The sequence below is a fragment of the Xiphophorus maculatus genome, chromosome 1 (genome assembly GCF_002775205.1).
Source record: "Xiphophorus maculatus strain JP 163 A chromosome 1, X_maculatus-5.0-male, whole genome shotgun sequence".
Lineage (NCBI taxonomy): Eukaryota > Metazoa > Chordata > Actinopteri > Cyprinodontiformes > Poeciliidae > Xiphophorus > Xiphophorus maculatus.
This window is the reverse complement of record NC_036443.1, coordinates 23,374,094-23,393,269: the sequence shown is the minus strand read 5'-3', so window position 1 is coordinate 23,393,269 and position 19,176 is coordinate 23,374,094. Positions and strand designations below refer to the sequence as shown.

The 19,176-nt window shown below is 35.6% G+C and overlaps 3 protein-coding genes across 4 annotated transcripts; 2 read left to right on the top strand and 1 right to left on the bottom strand.

The window, feature by feature from the left end:
- Positions 1-1,437: 1,437 nt before the first annotated feature.
- On the bottom strand, positions 1,438-7,991 carry LOC102233383 (eukaryotic translation initiation factor 4E type 3-like). The gene is made up of 7 exons (XM_023334368.1): positions 7,494-7,991; positions 6,668-6,740; positions 6,381-6,475; positions 4,188-4,248; positions 4,042-4,108; positions 3,145-3,300; positions 1,438-3,040 (listed from the first exon to the last, which is right to left on the bottom strand). The coding sequence occupies exons 1-7, from the start codon at positions 7,643-7,645 to the stop codon at positions 2,994-2,996; spliced, it is 651 nt and encodes a 216-aa protein (XP_023190136.1). The 5' UTR covers positions 7,646-7,991; the 3' UTR covers positions 1,438-2,993.
- Positions 7,992-8,078: 87 nt separating this feature from the next.
- LOC102233120 (serine/threonine-protein phosphatase 4 regulatory subunit 2-A-like) lies at positions 8,079-14,622 on the top strand. 2 transcript variants are annotated; one of them, XM_023334360.1, is made up of 9 exons: positions 8,079-8,163; positions 9,103-9,184; positions 10,168-10,338; positions 10,890-10,983; positions 11,085-11,122; positions 11,211-11,285; positions 11,390-11,533; positions 12,235-12,509; positions 13,423-14,622. In XM_023334360.1, the coding sequence occupies exons 1-9, from the start codon at positions 8,130-8,132 to the stop codon at positions 13,710-13,712; spliced, it is 1,203 nt and encodes a 400-aa protein (XP_023190128.1). In that variant the 5' UTR covers positions 8,079-8,129; the 3' UTR covers positions 13,713-14,622. The 2 variants fall into 2 exon arrangements, with proteins under 2 accessions (XP_023190128.1, XP_014331120.2); XM_014475634.2 differs by having other exon boundaries at positions 11,387-11,533.
- A 2,557-nt stretch (positions 14,623-17,179) lies between these two features.
- guca1b (guanylate cyclase activator 1B) lies at positions 17,180-18,904 on the top strand. The gene is made up of 4 exons (XM_005801723.2): positions 17,180-17,622; positions 17,976-18,125; positions 18,239-18,353; positions 18,475-18,904. The coding sequence occupies exons 1-4, from the start codon at positions 17,419-17,421 to the stop codon at positions 18,597-18,599; spliced, it is 594 nt and encodes a 197-aa protein (XP_005801780.1). The 5' UTR covers positions 17,180-17,418; the 3' UTR covers positions 18,600-18,904.
- The last annotated feature ends 272 nt before the right edge of the window (positions 18,905-19,176 follow it).

Here is a 19,176-nt window from a genome sequence, read left to right as displayed (position 1 = left end):
GCATAGAGGTTACCTGTGGCACTGTTGGGGTAAGGAAACCCATGTTGAATAAAGTGACATTCAACTCATCTACATTGTTGGGTCTAGTCCTTAATCTATTGACAATAACGGTCAGGTGCTTTATGGTATTTTGGTCCGTTTGCCAGCCTACCAAGCACAGTGAAGCCATAATCATTAAAGCAAATAATGGTTGTGTGAGAAGGTTTCAAGTCCTGCTGGAAAATGAACCAGCATCTCCACCAAGCTTGTCAGAAAAGTGAACTAAATCTTCCTAGTAGACCACTGCACTAACTTTGAACTTGGAAAAAAAGAGAAACCAGCAATGGATCAACATGAGGTGACACCTTTATTACTGATTGTGGAAACGTCACATTGGACCTCATGCAACTTGGGTTCTTTTCTCTTCACTGATCCTCCACACTCTGTGACACTGATTTTCAAAGAAAGACAAAATTTACTTTCATTTTTGCACCACTGAGCAACAATGGAATCCTTTTTTTTTCTTCTTAATTCAGATAAAATTCTTCTGACTTTATTTCTGCATCAAGCTGACAAAACCAAGCAATTACAAATGAATTGACAGTTAAAATTACAAGTTATAGGCCATGGTCTTGACACATCTGTGTGTGGTAACGCCCCCAAACTCTCTAATGGGCTGTTTCACAATCCCCTTGAGGCTTCAGCTATGCTAGTTGCTTATGAACTTTGTTCAACCATGTTTTTTCTTCCACTAAACTTTCCATTAATACATTTTGATACATAATGTGAACAACCAGCTTTTTTATTATTATTTTTTATTTGCAAGATACTTTTTGTGGCTTACCCTTCTTGAGTAGGGCATCAGTGACAGCCTGCTGAACTGCTGAGAAGTCAAAAGCAGTTGACATTGCCTCAATGTGCATAATTTCTGTCCAACAAATCCTTTTTTTGTTTTGGTCTTAAGCAATGTTATCATTTCCAGAGAGATCTGCCTTTTAGGCATCATTTACCTTGAGCAATAATCATCAAAATTCACAGAATTTGTGATTGTGTATAACATAGTGATATGCATTTCAGTCTTTTAATTGATTTACTAAAATAGAATTATTATTAAAAAAAAAACAACAACTAAATGTTCAGCTAATTGATCTATTTTTAGGTGCACCGGAATAATAATATCCAGTGTATCCTGCTCTGAAATTATTGGTTATTATGCTTATTATCCACAAGTACAAAATGTGACCACAAGTGGGAGACATTATCAAGGCAGATGCTGTTTAAAATGGAGTACTATTTTACTATTGGAAATAGCAAGCACATAAATATAAAAACATTACCTACATCTCAGTGTAAATGTCCTTGTTTTTTGTTTTCATTTTATCCCCTAATCCCCAGGTTTGAAAAGGAAACATCCCAAATATATATAACTTTTCACACAATATTAAAAACAATAATGAATAAAAGTTCAGAAATCTTTATTGTTTCCATTTCCAACACATGGAAATCTAACAGTGAAACATGAATAGGTGCACAATTAAACCACAAACAGGGAGAACTTTAACATCGTAAACAATCAATAAACAAGGCACAATTTGAGATCAACAATCAGTTACAAGATCTTTGATCTGTAGTCATCTGTCAGCAGTATATATGTGCAGGACAAGAACATTATTGTTCTTAACAACAGTGTACATTTGAATGAGCATATGAATTACTAACAAAGACAAAATTAAGTTAAGTTTGATTAAGTGTGTTGTATTAAAATGATTTTTCTTGTTGATATATATTTTAATACGAGAAGTGAAAACGGAACTGCCTTAGTCTTAAAGGGTCCTCAATGGCTCTGCAGAAACAAATTACATTTGCTGTACCTGATTGTAGGCAACAAAAATGCAGTGTTAGTCATAGTACTTGGAATGAAACCCACACTTATGAATATCAGAGAAACTGCAGGAGATTTTGTGTTGAAGCAACCAGCAATCTTTGATCTTTTCATTTTACTTTATACACCTAGAGCCAGCAACATAAGATATAAACAACTCCTGTGACAGTTTCTCAGTTTTTTTTCCTCCAAGGATCAGTTAGAATTTTAATCTGAACAGAAGTCAATTAAAAACAGAGAACCCCTTTGACAACAACATTTTCATCTATTACAAAAAAAAAAGCAAAACAAGCAGAGAAACTTCTCATTTCATCAAAAAGTGACACAAAACCAAAGTGTATTTGGTCTCCAGTATTACAATGTCACATAATTATCAGATTATCAGATGTCTTGCACACAGATAAAAAAAATGAAACAAGGTGCTTAATTTAGAGCAAAAATGGCAACCACAACAAAGAACATTCTACTAGTTAAAAGTAATTGCATATATTTCCCAGAATGTAATCAAGGTGTTTTGTGCATGGAGATTATTGTGTGTAAAGTTTAGGTAAACATTACACATCATGTTTTGAGTTTTGCTACTTACTCTAAGGATGGCATGTTCCTTCGCACAAAAATCCAACACAATAAGATGAAATGCTTTACGGTACAAAGGATTTCCATCTGTAGTGCATGTAACATTTTCCTAAATATAACTCAAAAAGAAATTTTGTGGAACATATCACCTATGTATTATGTAGCTGTATCATCTTAGCTAATTTATTTAATACAAATCTGCAGTACCTGTCATTAATTACATCAAAAAGATCTATGCTAGGTTAACGGCACATTGGATGTCAGAGATTATCTAAAATTGACAGATCTATTTTGCGCTTATAAAACTTTACAGTGCAATAAAAACAGAAATACATTCGAAGATACCATAAAACTAAACTACTCGATATAACTGTATTTTTTTGCAAATGTCAGTGATGCCCAGATGAAATGAATTTCTACTGATTGAAAACACTTGTGCTAAATTGAGGTACTTAAGAGGAACTATAGCAATTTGTAGTCTACCTGAGTAGTCTGTAATAACTTTATCAGCAGAGAAGATTCTTGCACAACTGAAAACATCTAATGTGCAAAATATTTAGTGTCTTGTTCGACCTCCTTCGAAAGCGTGGTGCTCCTTGTGTGCTAAAGATAATAGAAGATGTTAGAGGAGAAGGTAAGTAAAGTACTCAAAAGTGTACTATTAAAAACAAACAGAAGACAATGTTCAATGGAAAGAAGATACTCACGTTTATAAAAAACAGCTTTAAAAGGTGTCTGAGGGAGGAGCTCGTAGATCTTTCCCAAGATGTTTGACTCGTCGGCACAGGAAGCGTTCCCATTCCAGACCTGAACGATGTCTTCTCTGTCCCGTACGCTGATGCTGACCCCAACTACCTCATCTCCTGTACACATAAGTGGAAAAGGGGCAATAGAAACACGCAATAAGACAGACTGCTCATGGTGCAATAAAGACATTAACAACATCCACTTCTGAAAAATTGTATGTTTTATGTAAGAGAAGTAACCCAGTTAAAACATGATTGATCACAGTTTGTTCATATAAAAAAAAATCTGTCCAAATACCAGACACTGAGTTCCCCAAGATTGATACTGCTTATGCTCTAAGATTAGGTAAAAATTACACAGCATGTTTTGAGTTTTGCTAGGTAAATGAAGCTAACTTAATTTTATAAATGGCTTGTTTTCATGCATTTCCCTATTATGTCTCTAATGTCACATTATATTGAAAAGGAAGTAACTGATTGCAAATGAATGTTCTGCAACCCTTTTAATAACACAGAAAAGAAAAGTATGTCTTAACATGCTTTCAGGTGCATTTATTGTACATAAATGACTGAGGTTATTAAATAAATGGTATTTAGAATTTGTTCGATACGCTATTTAAAGGCACTTTATATATCTTCACTAGGTGTGCCTTTTTATGAAGTTTTAACTCTTTCCCTTACACAGCTTTTACAAAGTGATATTTAGTGAGTAATATGCTGAATTTGACCACATTAAAACCAACTGGATAAAACAGGACTGGACATTATAATAACTGCTACCACTCACCATTTCAAATCATAAATTAACTTAAAGCCGGTTTATTTCAGCATTGAATTTATTTATTCAAAGACATTTACCTGAAGCACAATACTCGCTGAACTGTTCTCCAATTGTGGCCAATAGCAACTCCTTCCACACAGAAGACTGTAAATATGAGGAAAGATTTAGTAAATAAGGAAATCAACTTGCATGTTAAGTAAAAAAAGAGTGTTATTTTTCTTACAGTACACTCTTTGGGCACTTTCATTTTCCAAACACCACCTTTAGCATTGCTTTCTTCTTCCCTGTATGCAAACCAGAAGGAACATGAGCAAATATTCATATAGGCAAGCATGGTAAAAATACAAGCGCACCAATCGTTTTTTTTAATTTTCCCATATCACAGCCTCTGGTTTTTGTCAACTGTCAAGTGATGTGTGTCTCATTTCCTATCTGAAACACACTTCTTGGGTGAAAGGAAATCATTCTAAATCTCAATTGGCCAGTGGTATGAATAATTTTGATGTTAACTATGTAGATCCTTGTCTCAACTCTTAAAATTTCCAAAAGGTTGGCAGCTTTTCCAAATCCAACATATTCCATGACAGACAAAGTTGAAAGTTTGAAAGGATAACATAGAGAAACTTGTCTGTATTCTGTTCACGCTTCCTGCTATCTGATGAAGCTCATTCTCTCGCAGCCTGAATGCATCCATCACTGATACTTACAATACTTCTTCACTCAGAGTAATATTCGACATATTAAGGAACGTTGACATACAGTCATGGCCAAAAGTATTGAGAATGACACAAATATTATATTTTCACATGATCTGCTGCCCTCTGGTTTTCATGTGTGTATGTCAGATGTTGTCATCACATACAGAAATACAATTGCAATCATATTATGAGTAACAAAAGCTTTTAATGACAGTTAGATTGAGTTAATGCAGCAAGTCAATATTTGCAGTGTTGACCCCTCTTCTTCAGGACCTTTGCAATTCTCCCTGGGATGCTCTCAATCAATTTCTGGACCAAATCCTGACTGATAGCAGTCCATTCTTGCGCAATCAATGCTTGCATTTTGTCAGAATTCCTAGGTTTTGGTTTGTCCACCCGTCTCTTGATGATTGACCACAAGTTTTCAATGGGATTAAGATCAGGGGAGTTTCCAGGCCATGGACACAAAATCTCTATGTTTTGTTCCCTGAGCCAGTTAGATATCACCTTTGCTTTATGGCAAGGTGCTCCATCATGCTGGAAAAGGCATTGTTCATCACCAAACTGCTCTTGGACGGTTGGGAGAAGTTGCTCTCAGAGGACATTCTGGTACTATTCTTTATTCATGGCTGTGTTTTTAGGGAAGACTGTGAGAGAGCCGACTCCCTTGGCTGAGAAGCAACCCCACACATGAATGGTTTCAGGATGCTTTACATTTGGCATGAGACAAGACTGGTGGTAGCGCTCACCTCATCTTCTCCGAACAAGCTGTTTTCCAGATGTCCCAAACAATCGGAAAGGGGATTCATCAGAGAAAATGACTTTACCCCAGTCCTCAGCAGTCCACTCCCTGTACCTTTTGCAGAATATCAGTCTGTCCCTGATGTTTTTCCTGGAGAGAAGTGGCTTCTTTGCTGCCCTCCTTGAGACCAGGCCTTGCTCCAAGAGTCTCCGCCTCACAGTGCGTGCAGATGCACTCACACCTGCCTGCCATTCTTGAGCAAGCTCTGCACTGCTGGTAGCCCGATCCCACAGCTGAAACACTTTTAAGAGATGGTCCTGGTGCTTGCTGGTCTTTCTTGGGCGCCCTGGAGCCTTTTTGGCAACAATGGAACCTCTCTCCTTGAAGTTCTTGATGATGCGATAGATTGTTGACTGAGGTGCAATCTTTCTAGCTGCGATTCTCTTTCCTGTTCGGCCATTTTTGTGCAGTGCAATGATGACTGCACGTGTTTCTTTTGAGATAACCATGGTTCACAGAAGAGAAACAATGATGCCAAGCACCAGCCTCTTTTTAAAGTGTCCAGTGGTGTCATTCTTACTTAATCATGACAGATTGATCTCCAGCCCTGTCCTCATCACCACCCACACCTGTGTTAATGGAGCAATCACTGAAACGATGTTAGCTGGTCCTTTTAAGGCAGGGCTGCAATGAAGTTGAAATGTGTTTTGGGGGATAAAGTTCATTTTCTAGGCAAATATTGACTTTGCAATTAATTGCTGTTACGCTGATCACTCTTTATAACATTCTGGAGTATATGCAAATTGCCGTTATAAAAACTGAAGCAGTAGACTTTGTAAATATTAACATTTGAATCATTCTCAAAACATTTGGCCATGACTGTACAGCACAACCTAATAGCTCATAGGTATCCTAGTCTGGTCACCAGATGTCTTCTCTAACGGTTATCTAATTTGACCGTGCCAGCAGAACTCACCAGAGTGGCTTCCTTTCTCCCCTCATCAGATGATAGCTACATCTCAAAGGCAAGCTGGAAACACTTGGGATATTGTTGTAAACTCGCCAAAAATTCTGTTACGTTTCCAAGGGGAAAAGAGAAAGCAGGTTAATGTGTGACATCAACAACAATCAAAACAAATATGACTGACTGGCCTTAAAACACTTTTATTATTACAGCAAATAACTAAAACTCTAAATCAGACTTAATTTTTTTCCATACATGATTAAATTGTGACCGAAACATACTAAAAATAGCCTTCTTACCTGAACAGTCTCCACTGTGTAGATTTTCTTCAGGTTTGACTCACACTCAGCTGCTGTTGTACCTGGTAGAGATCTTACCAAAAAAGACAAATCAAATTTCTGTAAGTATATTTTATTTTAAATGTGAACAAGTTTAAATGACTTCCTTTGCAGTTTTTTTTTGTTTCAGATATACCATGGCTGCCCTCTGTGCAGATAAATTAGAGCAGCGGTAGGGTGGGAGGGAGTCAGATGACTGACAAGCCAGTAAACAGGACTGACCCCATTTTAACACTGCCTCCCCTATGCTCCACTAACATGTACACATAGAGCATGTTGCTTGAAATCAATACTGTTCTGATTACATAACATTATATATAAAAGGTTGACTTTTATTTTTGTTCCCCTAACAGTTAGTAAGAACTTGACCCACAAAAGCTTTGTTGCTAAAATTTAAATGGAACAGAGACACCAGCAATGACTCAGCAAGCTGAGAACAATATGCCGTGCTTATGAAAGCGGACACTGACCTGATTTCTACTTCTGGATTTAGTTACTAATAGTTTAAAATTACAGTTTTTGTTGTAATGTTATTTTGTTTAACATATAAAAAAATATTTGTTATTTCTCACAGTGGTATATTATATAAAAAATTTTTTTTTAAAGAAAAACAAAAATTTCCACCTTTTCCAATAATCTTATAATAAAAAATGGACAACAGAGGTAAATTCTTGGTGTGTTTTTCTTTGTTCCTTGAAAGAGTTAATCAGTTCGAAAGAGTTCGCTCACTTGTCACCGACAACAGTTTTATAACAAAGCAGTTTGGAGAATTTAAATTCTTTCTTACCTATCAAGCCAGAAAGTCCAGGGTGAATGTAATGGCAGAACGTCATTTTCAGTGTTGTGTGAAATTTTTCCTAAATCTCTGTCGTTGATATGAATGTTTTTCTCCAGGCTTGGTGGTGAGCTAAGTTGTAAGGCAGCTAATGGCACTGCCATTATTAACTATGAAAACCGAAGAACTTTGTGTTGGAGAACTATCATAGAGCAGGATTCCCACGCAGGCGTTTCTTCGGAGTTATGGTTGTTTATAGATATATATAGATTCCCTGGGCAAATTTATCCAAGACCAGCTGATGAGTCATTGGTCGAATCCCCAGTTAGCAGAAAAGACGCTCTATAACCGCCAGCCCACAAAACACCAGACAGATCTGGAAACTTCTATTGCCAAAGTCACGACATGCCTGAAAATGCAAATATAGTTATTCGCGTTATTGGATCGAGATGTTCTTGAACTACGCGGATTTATTTTTAACACCAAGTTGCATAAAGACCTTTGTTGATCTCCATCTCTCTTCCTCAAAAGTGCAAACGTAATTGCAGACATGCGCAGTTGTGCACTGCCAGCAGCTTTGTTGGATTGCTACCTGCTAGCTGTTCTGCTAACCAACAAGCATTTCCTGCCTGAGAACTGGACACAGCTATGGATATCGACGCGATATTGGAAGCGTTTCAAGGCAATGTTTACGTTTATGAAAAAAAATAATAATAATTCGTTTTCTAAAATGTTTAAATTAAGTGTTTTTCCTCCACGATAAATCGGTATTATTTGCTAACTACGTAACGCACGTTACTCTACGAAATGCAGCTTTTTATGAAAAATGTGTTAAGAATATTCTTAGGCAATGAGATGTTATCATTAGTTTGGCTTGGCTGCTTTACAAGTACCTTTTGGTAGGAGTCCGTCACATTCCACACTTTTAACCCGTTTATGTACCATCTGAGACGGTTATGTAAACAGCTAGCTCAGGAGCACACTGCTAGCAATAAACTGCTAACTTTGATTTGAAAGTAATGTGGTTATTTTAATATGTAACTATTTGTATTCGTGTTTCCCCCTCAGCTATTTATATTTTCCCATTTCATAACTAAAGAAAAGAGCAGTTGAAATTATTAACCAAATGCCATTTTGTGTTGTGTGTGGCAGTTGTGGTTTGAAAGTAAAATTAATTTCAAAAAGTTTCACGGGCTGCTTTTTGACTGTCAATAAAGTTGATGTATTTTAGTTACTCAGTCCTAAAAGTAAAACTCATGTAAATATTTCTTGGTAATATATGTTTGTTTTATTTAGTGATAATGGCTAACAGCAAATGAAAACTCAGAAGAATAAATCTAATTTTCAGGCTACTTTTTTATTGGCCTTGTAATAATTTCTGGGAAACTAAATAGAAGGTTTTTATCAGCTGTAAGTAATACAATTAACAGAAATAGACAACTGAAATATAGTGTGTGTGTTTTAAAGGAACTTTTTCATGCTATTTTAAGATTTTGATATACACTTATAATTGTTGTCTTTTAGATTTATTTTCCGTATCTTCTGATGTGCTCATGTTATACAGTTGAATAAAATTTAATAGTAATTAGTTATACCCTTTTTACTCTGTGACTGTTTACAGATTTTGAGAAAAGAGGGAAGAAGGAGACCTGTCCCGCTCTAGAGCAATTCCTGTGTCATGTCGCCAAAACAGGACAACCAATGTAAGTAGGAACTTGCAAATCTGATACAATTAGCATAAAGTCTTTATGTTTTCAATTACACTGTGCTCACAATTATTAGGCATAGACAAGTGAGTATTTTGACCATAAGATCATTTTTAGACTTAGTTTTTTAACTTCAAGGCGGATGAATTTGAATTCTTAATGGATTTAAATATGGCATATGATGTCTATCTGTGTAATGATAAACATAATCATACACACCTTCATGTGTATGATGATAAACATCATACACACATTGCTCCTCACGCTTGTGCACAGACATCGCCTGCCTCACACAAGGGCAGCGTGTTGGACAGTACCGCCCAGCCCAGCTCAGCACCTGGATCCATCAACAACAGCACCTGAGCATCCATTCCTCTATCACAAATTTCAGTTTCGTCTTCCCCAATTTTTTCCTTAATACCATGTATTAAGGTATGCATTATTATTAGGCAGTTTCTTTATTTTTTAGGCAAAATGGGCAAAAAAAAAAAGAAATTTAAGTGGCTGTAGTTCTTGGTGCACAAAACGTTGACTGTCAACAGATCAAGATGCTGACACACTTCATGAAAGGCTTGTAATGATTATCGAAAAGAAATGTGGCTTGTTTAGCTACTGGTTTCACTTTTTTAAATGTCAGAAATATTTATTAGAGATTTTTGAGTTCATTCACTTAAGCAATGAAAATAAAAAGAGATGGAGGACATGTGTTTTTCATTTAGTTGAATTCTGCACAGTAATATTTGCCTGATATTTGTACATATATAGACATTCTTCTAACAAAGCCCAAACCTCATTTTTGCTTTCTTAAAAATTCATGTTTAAGGTTTACTAACATTTCGGATTAGTCAAGAGCACAGTAGATGGGGATTTATAAAAACAATCAAATAAGACTTACCTAATAACTGTGCACACATTGTAGACCTGAACATATATAATTACTTATTATCTGTACTTTTTCTAATATTACGTATCCCCTTTAGGATCCCATGGTTACAGTTCAAAACATACTTTTTATTTAAGCTGGATAAAGTGATGGAGGATTTTCATGCTTCAGCGCCAGAGGAGAGAGACTCTCACAATCCCAATGTGGAATATATTCCCTTTGAAGAAATGAAGAATAGGATCTTAAAGATTGTGGATGGTTATAATGGGTGAGTGAAGCATGATATAAATACTCTGCAACTGGGCAATAGAATCAATAAATTACAAACTTTCCTACTCATTTAGATAATAAAGTTAATGCCTTGTTGTAAGGAAACACAATATATTGCAATTATGTCATCATTGTGATGACAGTGTTTTCAAATTATTATCGCATATAGGTCTTTGCAATGCAATATTTATTTGCTTTTATATTCCAGGTATAATGAATTCACACGGATTACATGTTAAACACTGGACTGTGATATTTGAAGGGTTTATCAATAATGGCTCATATTGCAAGTGGTCTTATTTTTTTATTTATTTTTTTATGAGAACAGTAACAATAACCATTAAAAGCTTTTTACACCTCATGTTACAAAAAAGATTGTTGGCAGGAGGATGGTAAGGGGGTGTTTTATTCTTTTTTTTTTTTTTACCTTTTTTCATAGGTTAGTTCATCATCCATCTATGCTTAGAACCCACCTTTTTAAACAGTTCTGATGCTGGGAGCGAGATGTCTATTTATTACTTTTACTTATGTCTCTGATAACCTTTCCAGGATCCCATTCACCATTCAGCGGCTGTGTGAGCTGCTTACAGATCCCAAGCGTAATTATTCGGGTACAGACAAGTTTCTCAGAGGTCTGGAAAAGGTTAGATACAGTTACCTTTTTAAGACCTAAAATCCATATATTGGTGCTGTGCACAGTCTGTTGTTTTGAACTGTATTTTTATTTTCTTTTGTTTCCTGCAGAATGTAATGGTGGTAAGCTATCTGCACCCCACATCAGAGTAAGTAAATCAGCTGCCAACTTAGTTGTAACAGCTACAAATATTAATGTAAAATTAATTTTTTATTTTTTTTTTACTTCGTTAAAAGGAAAAATGGGACATCGACGATGAATAGAATGAATGGAGTGATGTTTCTTGGAAACCCATCTCTATATTCAGAAAGGTGGGGGTAATTGCTGATTTTAAATTGCTGATATTTCTTTTAAGAAAAAAACAGACTCCTGAATGTGTAGATATTAATCCGTTTGTTGTGGTCTTCTTCAGCAGTCGAAATGTGAATGGGCCAAGTTTGTCAAAAACACTCAACAGACCAAAGCTGTCATCGTCTTCACTTTCCACCAACGGGCTCCCAGAGTGTCCAGCCAGTAAAGAGCCAGATGGAATCACTGAAACAGAGGAGCAGCATTCCAGGTAATGTGTGAGCCACTGTGTAGTACAGCATCCGCCATGTTTATTGGTATTCGTAGTAAAGATGTGTAGAAAGAAGCGTTTAGAAAGGAGATAATTGTTTTAAGCAATTCATCACAGATGCTCCATCACAACATAAGGTGCTTTACACATTTTCAATCTTGTTCATTATTGTCTCTGTAATAATGGCTGCTCATCAAATGTTTATGATGAACAGCCATTTTCTATCTTATGCATTTCTTTTTGCACATCATGTTCCTTTTTTCCCACTTTGAAAAATAGCAAAGACAAAAAAGGGCTTCTACATCCCATTTTGGATTTTATCCCAAAGAAATAAGAAGTTGTTCATTAAAATGCTTCAGTTATGCTTATTTTGCAGAAATTGTAAGGGGTGAAAGTAAGTGGCATGTATGTAATAACACTTTTTTCATAACATTTGATCCTTACTTCTGATGAGTAAATGTACATGGATTAAAGATTGAATATTTCAGAATTCAGTGTGAAATTATCTTTGCAAAACAATAATATTTAATAACATTTACTAGGGATACCAGTAAGTGAGTATGGAAAAGACTGTGTATATTCACACTGAGGAGACTGTGTAAAGTCAAGTTCTCACATTAGTAATAAAATCTTACTAAGTTAAGACTCTTATAAAAGCCAAAAACTATGAACATTACCAACAGATTTATTGTTTGTGACAGTGAAACGCCACCTTCAGAAGACGAGGCGAAACCAAAACATGGTATAAAGCACAAACATCGAGAAGAAGACGAAGAATCCGATTGTGACAAACAGGAGGCCAAGAAACGGAAGACTGGTGAATATGATGACGAAACGGAAAGAGAAGAAAATGAGTCATCTTGTCATAAAGAACCAGAGAGTTCATCAGATACACCAGAGTCAGAGGAAGACACTTGCGGTCAAGAGTGCAGCAGTGAAACATTTCATGACACACCCTGTAAATCAGACAGTCATGGTAGGTGTGAATTCATCCTTACTTAAGCTAACTTGTACTTAAGAACACTTAGCAGCAGGATTGTGTTGTTTGTTTAAGACACATTAAAAATATGCTACTTCACAGTCCACAAACATTATTTTTTTAGAGCACAAGTGTGACTAATATTTGAGTGGACATAAACATTTAGCTGGTTCATGTACAGATGTAGCTCCAATAAATTAGAATCTCATCAAAAAGTTTATTACAGTGATTCAATTTAAAAGTCAAATTCCTCTTCTGTATAGATTTAGAGGGCTCTTTCCAAGCATAATAATGGAAATTGAACTGGAAGGTACTTTAAACAATCAGCTGATACTTAAGCTGACACCCTTAAGGGCATTGTGAAGCAAAGGCCAAGTTGAGAAATATCAGAACCAATAATAAAGGCTGCTATTAAAGCAGCTTTGACTGTCCAAACACCTCAGCAGCTCCACAGGCTTGTTAGCTTTTTTTGTACATCACAATGATGCAGTAATTCAAGCAAAAGGAAAACCTCCACTTTCTGTATTATGCATTCATTGCAATACAGTAGATGGATATAGTTTCCACTAAGCTGACATTTCTGTATTGAAATATCTTCCTGATGTGCTGTTAGCTGCAAGCCAAAATATTTAATATTAGCAGAACTAAATACTTTAAACGTACCCCACCATTTGTAATAAATATATTTAGTATTTGAATTTTACCTTTAAATTTAATTATAAAATACATTTTCAATGATTTTTTAATTTTTACTTCATCTCGTTAAACAAATGAAGGATGTTATCCCTTTGGCAATCTCCTCTTGAATAAAATTGAGGCATTTTTGATTTAACTGCAGTTCAATTTCTTCATAATAATTGTGAATATCTACTATATTCTATCACTAAAAAGTGACATCTTCTCTTCCTAGGGGAAAGCAGCACACCGTCTGAACCACCTGAGAGGGAAGGAGAGTTGAATGAGGCTGGTGCTGCCGCCAGTGTTCAGAGCAACATCTCTGTGGATCAGTCGAAGCAAGCGACTCTATCAGAGACACATTCAACCTTCGAACAGGACAATGCTTTGTGCAGCAGCAGTGATGCAGAGGGCTTACCCAGTGAAAAAGTGTCCTGCAGTAATTCCCCTGAGCTGCAAACAGAGGGTGGTGCTGAAACTTCGGACAGCGCAGAGACCTCATTAGAACTGGGAGAACACAACTAACTTGAAAGGCTGGAATGCCAACTGACTTGTTTTCTACACTGTATGATACAACCCCAAGGGTAAATCTGTAGCACTGTGGATCATTAGGCTTCAGGACCAAGAGACATGTGGACTTGGAGACTTCTTAGAAGGATCTTGATGTCCTCTTCTGTTTCAGCTTCTCACAGCCACTGGTCACCAGATCTTTAAACTGGAAGATGAGTTAACGACATAACAAAGACTGCCTTTTTCAATATATAAAACCTTTTTCTAACCTTTTTTCTTTCTTAATTTTTATATTTGAACATCTAATTTAATGTAGATAATGTATTCAGTAATTCCATTAGTTATTTGGTGTTTATTTCCAAGGAGAACCATTTGACAAAGTTGTTTTAGGCCAAGCACAGTAGTTTCAGGTTTCTTTTTTTGTATTAATGCTATTCAGAGACGATTGAGAACACCTTTAACCAAAATGCTATTCAGAGACGATTGAGAACACCTTTAACCAAAATATCATATATGTCTGCTTTTATTTTGTATAAAGCACATATTGCAAGTATATTCCCTGTGATCGTACACTTCACACTCTTGAAAGCTGGAGAAACGTTTTGCTCCATGTCCGTATGAAGCCAATACAACAAGTTGCCAGTTTGAGCCCTTTTGTTTGAGCAATTTGGTTTGCTGTAAGGATAGTCATTTTCAATTCAAACTCTGAAACAAAATGCAAGGTACTTTTATTTTCTTTGTGTCACACTGTAGTTGTACAGCTGTCTTTTTTTGATAATTGAGATTTCTACAATACTTATCTGTAAATAAGCTTTTGTAGTCTTGTAATACATGTCCACATTCTTTGTAAAACTGACTGCTGGAAACCGAAGGCTTGAGCTTGTGTGAGAGTATTCACAAAAAGCAATAAAAGCTGAAATTGGAATTGGTTTGGTGTCTTGTTTTTCTTACAGATCAACATGTCACACATTTAGAATAATGAGAGAGAATTCTGGAAATGGCTGCTAAATTTTCTTTTTGTTTACATTTGCCCTCTATCACTTAATGATGATTGATCATTAGGTGATACATCATCCTAAACAATTGATTAAGGTAATGATGTGCACCAAACCCATTAAATAAGTTGTTTGCATAATCTTTCATACAATATTGCTGCATTTCTATGGCAGCAATATTTGGAGATTTTTCCCCCAGTGCCCTTTACTATCCTCACTATACATGAATATACAGTGTTTTGAAAATGTTTTCATAACTCTTGAATTTTACCACATTTTGTTACAACCACATTCAATGTTTTCTGAGATCTTCAGTGATAGATGCAAACTATAACAATTTTATGTTATAGTTTTTTTACAGAAGAAAATCTGAAAAGTTTGTGGTGCATGTTTTAAACCCTCTTCACACAAATACTTCTAAATAAAATTAAGTTTCAGCAGTTCCCTTCAGATCTCACATGAAGAGTAATAAGTCTACTTGTTTTAGCTTAGTAATAAATACACCAGTACTGTGAAGACTTGAGAAGTTTGCTAGACTATTCATAAAAAAATGGTCTCTTTATCCTCATCCAGATGAGTTGAGGATTAAGTTGTGGAGAAATTTAAAGGAGGGATAAGATACAGAACAATAGAGTAGCAAGAAAGCTATTTAAATAAAAACAATAAAAACTCACCTGGTTTAGTAAAAGGAGATGTTCTTATGTCTTTTTGATTTTAAAGAGTAGGTCAGAGAACTACATGTATCACTTCAAATTTAAACCCCAGGTAAACAGAAATGCATGGATGCATGGATTACTGACTAAAAGTAGGTATTAATAATATATATATATATATATATATATATATATATATATATATATATATATATATATATATATATATATATATATATATTACAGATGCAGGATAATTCTGGGAGAACGTGAAGATCCAAATAACTGGCATGGTTTAAAATATTTATTTTTCAAGATTTTTCATCCTTGAACGTAAGTCAAAGTTTGGGTATTTCAAATTTCTTTGTGTGTTATAAACACAATTTATGAATGGAGTTTTGAAAATCTTATAAGCAACTAAGTATGGAGTATGCTGAGGGCAAATGGATCACTACAACCCTGCATGTCCATTTAAGAAAATCTTTTAACCATACACCGCTTTTCATTCCCTCCGCTAATATTGACCAGAGGCTCAATCTTTAAATGTTGGTTTTAAAGGCTTTGCAGTTTACTTAACCAGTAATACAACAATCCTCAGGCACAGACATAGATCGAACACTGGGAATATGAGCTAGGTGATTGGTAGAGAGAAAGCAAACAGGTTAATTTAAAATATCGGTTGTGTAAGACCGGAGGGTATGAATCATTTTAATCACAAGAGGATAACATCCAGTGACTCCCCAATGGCCTTGACACATCTAAGCTAAGATTATCACTATAACTGCTGTCAGCACATAAAGTATATGAACTGGGGCAGACCTAGCCTACATACAGTGTGGTCGTTTTTCCACTAAAGTAAGTTATTCCCAATGGTGTGACACAGAGATTATGTCACTTAGCAGCTCTCACATCAACACATTTATGGTGGCCTTGAGGTAGATAGACTACAGCAGACATGTAAATAGTAATTAGGACTTTCAAGGATAACTGAACACTTGACCTCAGTGAATCATCAGATGGATCAGGATCTTCCTATTCTGGGACTGGATTAAAATTGCCACACCATACTCTTTGTTTTTATCTCATCTTCTCATGTTTTAGTAATGAATTAATTAATTTCACTAAACCACCTTTGTCCTTAAACCTGTTGAGTGTGAAACGAGTAGCTTCTCTACAAATGGATACTTGCGACCAACTACACTAAATTCTACTTTTTGCACCATTTTGTGGCTTTTATTAAATTCTACTACAAATTAAATTCAAATTCAAAAATTCTTTATTAAACCCAAAGGGAAATTAAATGTTGCTGTAACTTATACAAATTAAGTTATGCTTAAGTATGTGGTTTCACAATTTATTTGTTGCAATTTGTTTTGAATGATCAGGTTAAATGCAACAAATTGTTAAGTTAAGAAAAGTTGATAAAAACCGACTTGTTTGAAAAGTGGGATAAAGTATCAAAAAGGACAAATTAACTAGTTCATCTCTGTAATTCTTATTGAAATAGTGTAGGATAGTGTAGAGTTATTGCTTTAAAAGAGAAACCAAGTTTGTCAACCATGGTTTCCAAACATTGATGTTAAAAAAAAAAGTATTTACTTTAAATATATTTTAAGCTAAATATAGTATAAATATATTGCTGGAACCTATTTTAAGGATGTAGAGTCCACAAAGCTTACAGACAATGCTAAGATGTTTCTTTGTTTAGTGTGATTGAGAAGGATATCCCTTCATGATTGCATGAACTAATTGATTTTGACAGGTCTTCATTTCTAATCCTTTACCATGTGACCCATAGCAGTCTGTGTCTCATCCTCACTTTCAGAAAGGATTTGCCACAACAACGACTCTATTAACTGTACTGCTTGTATGGACCTTTATGCTTTTTTGATTACCTTCATTTTTGCTGATTAGCAAAAAGCTAAGGAAACCTTTTTGTAGATGTGAACTGAAATTTATAGATTTTCATCTCTAGAGAAGGAAGGCAGCAAAGCAGCTACAAATCTTGAACAGGTTATTTGTAATGTGAGAAATAATTTCAGTTTCGGGGGAGTTACAGAAAATCTTCCCATCATGGGTCAGCGCCTGAGCGAAGACAACGACCCCGACAAGGAAATTGATGTGGCAGAGCTGCAGGAATGGTACAAGAAATTTGTCGTGGAATGCCCAAGTGGAACACTATTCATGCACGAGTTCAAGAGTTTTTTTGGTGTCACCGACAACAAGGAGGCCGCAGATTACATCGAGAACATGTTTCGAGCCTTTGACAAGAACGGCGTAAGTACATTGGGCCTCGATTCTGGTATTATTTGCTCTAATAATAACGTTAAAATGTTGTGCACATGAAATGAATCACAGAATTTATGTGGTTGGATGACACTGCATGTGTTTAACAGCAATTCAAGTGTAGCTGAAAAGCTCAAACAAACTCAAAAGTGGGTTACTCTGTATTTAATTTTTTTCTTGTAGGTAGATGGTTAAAGCAATTTTTAAAAATATGATATTGTCACCTTAAATGTCTCCAGACATTCTGAATAAATGTATCTTGTTTGTCATTTTGCATTGCAACAATGTTGCCCCTTTAGGATTTCATCTCATTTTTTTTAACATTTGAACATCTGATTTCACAGGACAACACCATAGATTTTCTGGAATACGTAGCAGCTTTAAACTTAGTTCTTCGAGGCAAATTGGAACATAAACTTAAATGGACATTCAAAATGTACGACAAAGATGGGAGTGGATGCATCGACAAAACAGAACTTCTTGAAATTGTGGAGGTAATATTTTCATTAATTACTTTCACATGTGCAGTAGTGTTCATCTGCTGGTTTGTTTGCTTAAAAATAGATATGCAAGAAGTCATTGTGACATCCTTTCCTGTCACTTATAGTCTATTTATCGGCTAAAGAAAGCCTGCCACGGGGAGCTGGATGAAGAATGTAATCTGCTTACCCCAGACCAAGTGGTTGACCGGATATTTGAGCTGGTCGATGAAAATGGAGATGGTGAGAGTTTGTGACAGCTTTTTTTTTGACAGTTTTTGGTGTCATTTACACAAATATAAGGCTGCACTTGCGTTCATTGTTACTGGATCAAAAAATGGAAAACCTATATTTTGTCACACAGGTGAGCTCTCGCTGGATGAGTTTATTGATGGAGCACGCAGGGACAAGTGGGTGATGAAGATGCTGCAGATGGATGTGAACCCTGGTGACTGGATCAATGAGCGAAGACGCAGTGCTAACTTCTAAGACTGAAAATCACATTGACCTATTGTGACCATGTTGATTTTGTACATAAATGTATATAAAAAGGCATTTTGGCATAAAAAATGATGTACAAAACCTAGATGCATTCATTGCTTTTGAAGGGATTATGTGTTTATAGCAGTTGCACAGTCAGTGAAGCATTGGTGCAAATGAAGAACAGTGTAAATAATCGCTGCCTATTTTATTATAGGTTTGTTTTGCAGCCATAAAGCAGTAACTGTGTGTTCTATTGATTGTGTCATGAATTAAGCATAAAAGTTGTTCAATAAAAAAAAAGTTGAAAGTTGGCTTGTTGACTTGGGGAGTTATTTATTTTACATGAACTTCAGTGAAATATTGTGATTTTGTTTTGATAAAGGCAAAATGACTGGGCTAACAAACAGATATGTTGCTAGAAAAAATAAAAAATAAATCAGTGTGAGTGACCTGGCAAATGCCCCAGCAAGAAGTGAGGATGTAGGAAGTCTGATTCATCTGGCTGAAAAAGAGAAACCCAGACCTCTTCTTAAATTAGCTTAAAGCACAATTTACTTTATGCTTTACGCACAAGGTAAATTGG